This window comes from Telopea speciosissima, chromosome 4 (assembly GCF_018873765.1).
Source record: "Telopea speciosissima isolate NSW1024214 ecotype Mountain lineage chromosome 4, Tspe_v1, whole genome shotgun sequence".
In the NCBI taxonomy this organism is placed as follows: Eukaryota; Viridiplantae; Streptophyta; class Magnoliopsida; order Proteales; family Proteaceae; genus Telopea; species Telopea speciosissima.
The window spans coordinates 49,371,058-49,376,208 of NC_057919.1; the positions used below are offsets into that span (position 1 = coordinate 49,371,058).

At 37.2% G+C, this 5,151-nt stretch overlaps 1 protein-coding gene across 2 annotated transcripts; it reads right to left on the bottom strand.

Moving 5' to 3' along the window:
* Positions 1-788: 788 nt before the first annotated feature.
* LOC122657780 (U3 small nucleolar RNA-associated protein 21 homolog) lies at positions 789-4,750 on the bottom strand. 2 transcript variants are annotated; one of them, XM_043852570.1, is made up of 5 exons: positions 4,469-4,750; positions 4,068-4,290; positions 3,417-3,631; positions 2,597-2,757; positions 789-980 (listed from the first exon to the last, which is right to left on the bottom strand). In XM_043852570.1, the coding sequence occupies exons 1-4, from the start codon at positions 4,715-4,717 to the stop codon at positions 2,608-2,610; spliced, it is 837 nt and encodes a 278-aa protein (XP_043708505.1). In that variant the 5' UTR covers positions 4,718-4,750; the 3' UTR covers positions 789-980; positions 2,597-2,607. The 2 variants fall into 2 exon arrangements, with proteins under 2 accessions (XP_043708505.1, XP_043708506.1); XM_043852571.1 differs by lacking the exon at positions 2,597-2,757.
* Positions 4,751-5,151: the final 401 nt, after the last annotated feature.

The following is a 5,151-nucleotide window of genomic DNA, read 5'->3' on the forward strand; positions in this document are numbered from 1 at the left end:
TGGAATGCAATCTTACATGGATTACTCAATCTGTTCTCAGAAGGGCAATTGCCTTCAATATCATATGTTGCAAGGTTACAGGGCATTGAAAAACCATGTCTTATTGCACTAACTTTTTGCTGATGAAGTTTGGATGGTATAGTGAATGAGCTAGAACTTGGATGGCAGCTGGTGCCATGCTGGAAAGAGAGGTTTGGAAATGGGAATCAAACTTCAGGATCAGGCTAGCAAGTCCTGCCCTTAAAGCTCCTGGCTATAGAGAAACAGAATCTTATGGTAATTCTGAACAATAAATATCAGATCATCAATATTCATAAAAGTTGAAAGGCAGTAAGGTCCACCACCACTTGTAGAAAACTGTGGCAGATAATTTAAAATGGATGCAGGCTGTATTGATGATTTTCTGTTGCTTTTTGTGGCCTTGTATGGTCTGTTAAGGGCTTCTCATTCCCCACCCTCAACACAACCCCCCCCCCCACCCCCCCCAAAAAAAAAGAAAAGAAGATTGCTTATTCTTGTTTTGTTTTTAAGAGAATAAGTAGGAAAACCTTTTATACTGATTAACAGATGAAGTAACCAATGCACTACCATCGAAAATAGCCACGGATATTTAATATGAAGTGAATGGGTGCGAAATATTTTCGAAGTAAGATGTAACCATTAAAACTCTTACTCTCCTGTTTTCTTCGCCCTTCCTCTGTAAATATTAAAAAAAATATGGAAAAATAAAAACCTTCTCTACTGATGAAGTAACCAATGGACTACTATTTCAAATAATTCTCATTTTTAACTTTTTATCTTAGACTTTACAGAAGATACCAAGGACACACCAATGTCACTAGTGAACAACAATCTGTATAAACTGCAAAAGTCAAGCTCCTCTATGTGTCAAAACTGCTGCCTGAAGCTAAAAAATAAGTGCTCTTTTTGTACAACAAAAAAGCCGCTGAACTTTGTTCAGATTTTGTGTGACAAAGAAGCTGCAAAATTATGAATACTTACAGCTCGTCTCGTATTGGTTACAACTTACAACGCTGATAAACCATTTCATCGTAAACCACAACATATTCCCTGCAGACTAAACATATGAATATTATCCTGTTAGGGGACAAAGAGAAGTAGAAGACACATAAATCATACACCATTACTATACCACACCTAATATGTATCTTTTCTCTGAATATTTTAATTAACATGTGATTAGAATAATATTGGTGAAAACTTCAGAGCCAAAACACTTAAAGAAACAAGAGAACATACAAAATAGGGTTTTCACGTAGTGGTGAACCCTCCCTTTACAACTTCAATTCCCTTGGTTTTGACATCTGAATCCTGAAATTACATATAATTAAAAAAAGGGTTGGGTTTCTCTCGACAGGCACATCAAGAAAAATAAGTAGACACACACACCTATTTCTGCCACATGGCAGGTCAGATGGGGCTGAAATTGTGGACAAGTGGAACCCCCCCCCCCCACCCCCACCCCCCAGTCCCATACTCATACGTCAAGTTTCAGCCTAAAAGTAGTTAACCATGTGGCAAACTAAAAAGCATCGAAAAATTAAGGCCTATCAAAAGTGTGTACACAAATGTTTGGACTACTAAGGGATGCATGGACAAACGCGGGTGACTTAATGATAGAATTTAGGACTGGACTTTTACTTGTGATCAATCCAGGCCATTCCCTAGATATTCAATGGTCAGAATTGCAGAATCACCCTCCCATGTGGCACAACCAGTTGTGCTCATCGTATTTTTCTAGATGTGCTCGTCAAGAAAGCTTTGCCTTGAAAGAAAATATTTAAACTTAAGACACCCCTTCAGAAAATTACACATACAAAATTACAGATAGAAGAGCATTAACAAACTCCAGTCCACAACAGAAATAACAAGTACTCAGTACTATGACACCCTCCCTACTGCAACCAGCAACTCACCCATGGCTGAACGCGCATAGGTTGACAATGCATATGGGATGGGGAATATGGGACTGGGACCAAGCAAATAGCTAGTCAAACCCAAGAGAGCAATGAGGATAAAAGAAAACCATGTAACTGAAAAAAACCAACCCCCCAGAATCCAGTAACCAAACAATGGCTAGAAAGTAACCAGTGGAAAAGAGCTTAATATTGAGGGGTAAAGATCAGTTTGGTTAACTATTTATTAAGAGAAATTGTAAGGAAATCCAATCATACGGTGAACCTAAAGTGCTCCCATCCCATTCTTACATGACCTTCCAGTTAAAGACCAATAACACAAACCTATGATGAAGTGATACTGTCATCTGCATTGCCAACTTGCAATGACAGCCAATTTCCCTTGTGCTTTGCTGTTAACTTTGATCAATCATTCTCAGCAAAAAATAGTCTTCCTAAAGTCATAGATTCCAGGTGTCAATACAAATTATCTCCAAATTAAAACATAATAATTAGAATTAAAAACTCGAAAGGCCAATTTTATTCATCAGTTGACTTTTGGTTCACTAAGCTGATAACAATAGTAAAAATGGATAGCATTTCTCAAGGGATCTTTTAAATAATGAGTACCGTAGAGAGAATAATAGCACTACTAGAAAAAGAAAAAACTGAAAAATTACCTCTTCCCTACTTAGAGCTGTGAATTGCTGAGAAACGTAAGCATGCAACTTGCGTTTTGAAACATTTTATCCAGTGTCTGCCATACTGAACTATGAACTTCCAAAAGCTTCTCTGCTTTGTCCTGAAGTTTAGGCTGGCGCCTAACTGTTTCGCCATGTATCTGACAAGAACATATAGATATTACATCTTAACCCCAAGAAAAATTCTACAACCACCCACTTAATGTGTTACTTCCTAAAAGAACAAAGTAGCTATTTCCATTTTCTCTCTAGTTTTGACTAAGCGCTTTAGGATAGGGCAGATTTCCCTAAAAAAATATGCACTTATCATCTAAGAAAATCAATCATAACTCAGCCTGTGCTAAGATAGGACAACATGATATCAACATTTTGTCAACCACTGCCTACTTCACACTCATGCAGCTTGGTTAACTTCGTCCAAACTGGAGATATCCAATGATGAAGAACAACTAATTATGATGATCTTGAATTAACCATCCAGTTTGTTGCAATCATACAGATAAGAGATTAGTTTAACTGAACGTTCTGCAACATTATGATGTAGGATCTTTTAGGACCATTTGATCAGATAGATTTCCTACCAAAGATATATACTTAAAACTAAATTTTTTTGACTCTCCACATGTGTTCCATTTAAGCAGCACTGGCTGATAAAGCTGTTTCTGAAAACAGCTAATAACAGGAAATAGTTTCTCTTTCCCCATCTAGAGTCTAACCAAAACTACAGTGCTCAAAACAGAAAGTTTATCAATGAACAAAGAAAAAAGTTTATTTGGATGAACTTAAAGTCAATGGATACCTTGAGAAACAATCTAATTACTGCTTGAATGAACTCATAGTCTTTTCTACACGAAATCTCATGTATGAAGTAATCAAGTAGCAGCTCAATGGAATATAATTCAGATCTCTTTTCGGGCTCTTGCTGATCTTCATCATCTATAATCTGAAGCATCCGGAGCTCCAAATCTAATGTTGATGGAGATAAACCTTTGATGTAGTCCGTAAATGGTGAAACTGCAATTCAAAAACGGTAAGTAGGGAAAATCTTTCTCCAAAAGGGGGACGTAGGGGAACAAATTTGAATGTTGATCCAAAAAAGCAGTATTTTCTGGCAAATTATACACAAGTTTTGAAAAAAATCCATCATACTAGTTCATCCATAACTTTCCTGACTATACAGCCTAAGGATCCGCCACCAATGGGTGTGCCCTCTAGAAGTGTCTCCTTATGCTAACCATCTGGTCTACATAACTTTCCTGAGTATCCAAATTTGTTTTTAGTTGATCAAAATACTGTGAAAGATTGATGGTTGCAATCATCATATCAGGCTGAGCTCCAAAAATAAGTCTGGATCTCATCTATTTCTACGTAGTCCTTCACCGTTTACTGATTATAACAGATGAATAGATATTTCTAAAGATCCAAGCAAGATCATCGCAAGCAAACTTACAATTTTTCATTTCCGCAGAGGAAAGAAGCAATTGCAGAAATTGGGAGGTCTGTAGATCAGGTTTTCTTTTACTGCTCTCTATCTCATCATCTTTTTTCTCCTTCTCTTCGACAGCTGTGCCAGTAGGTTTGAACAATATGTCTCCAGAAAACGATGGGACTGATGGCAAGAAAAATGGAGCCTTTTCTGGCTTTTTGGGTGGCTCAATTGGTTTGTTGCGGACCTGGTCGTCAGAGAAATACCAACATGTATATAATTGTGACGGTCAAACAAAAAGAGCAACAATTAGGGTACGTACAAAGTGCTATAAACCTACAGTAAAAGTTCAAAAAAATATTTTTATTGATTTCTTAAGAGAGTTGGAAAGATAATTGGAAAAATAATATAAGCTATAGGCAAACCTTTATAATGTCCAAATTGATCAAGTTTTGCCACTGGCTCTTTGGCAACAATGAGAGAGTTACTAGATTAGGGATTTGATGATTCAAAAGTGACGCATAAGCACTGTCCTTAACATGTACTTTACCACCCACATGGTTCTCATGATTCTCCTCATCAGCTATTTCCTCTGAAGAGACAGCTGGTAACTTGACACTGACAACTTCTTTCCCACTAGCACAGAAATCCACATAAGAAGCTCCAGAGAACATGGCCTGGTTAACCCTGATAATTCCATTTTCAGTACTTCAGTGTTAGAGAACTACCAAACAAAATCAAGAATAGAGCCCCAGCAAAGATTTGTTGAATCTTAATAAAACTAAACATATCAATCATACGATACATGTAGGGAACTAGTATGGGTCAATTTTATCACAAAAATTAAGCGTCTTGAAAATTCATTTTTCTGGCCTTAGCATATTAGACCTCACCCCTGATCCTCAACAATAGAATTTGGCCCTTTATCCTCGTGAAGTAATTTGGAAGATCCCTGCCCCACCTACGTAAAAGGCTTTGGCTTGGGAATTTCATAGGATGAGGAAAATCTCTGTTTTCCCATATATAGAATAGATACAATTCCTACACAGCAAAGTTTCCATTTCTTGCAATCTCATTGGCTTCAATAAGTGATGGACACAGGAGTAGA

What these genes read in the sequence shown, in the direction of transcription:
- LOC122657780 (XM_043852570.1), bottom strand. Translation starts at nt 4,717, where the DNA reads ATGTTCTCTGGAGCTTCTTATGTGGATTTCTGTGCTAGTGGGAAAGAA. An exon ending in TCAATTTGGACATTATAAAG is followed by an intron (nt 4,291 to 4,468) that starts GTTTGCCTATAG and finishes TCTGACGACCAG; the next exon opens with GTCCGCAACAAACCAATTGA. An exon ending in CTCTGCGGAAATGAAAAATT is followed by an intron (nt 3,632 to 4,067) that starts GTAAGTTTGCTT and finishes TTTGAATTGCAG; the next exon opens with TTTCACCATTTACGGACTAC.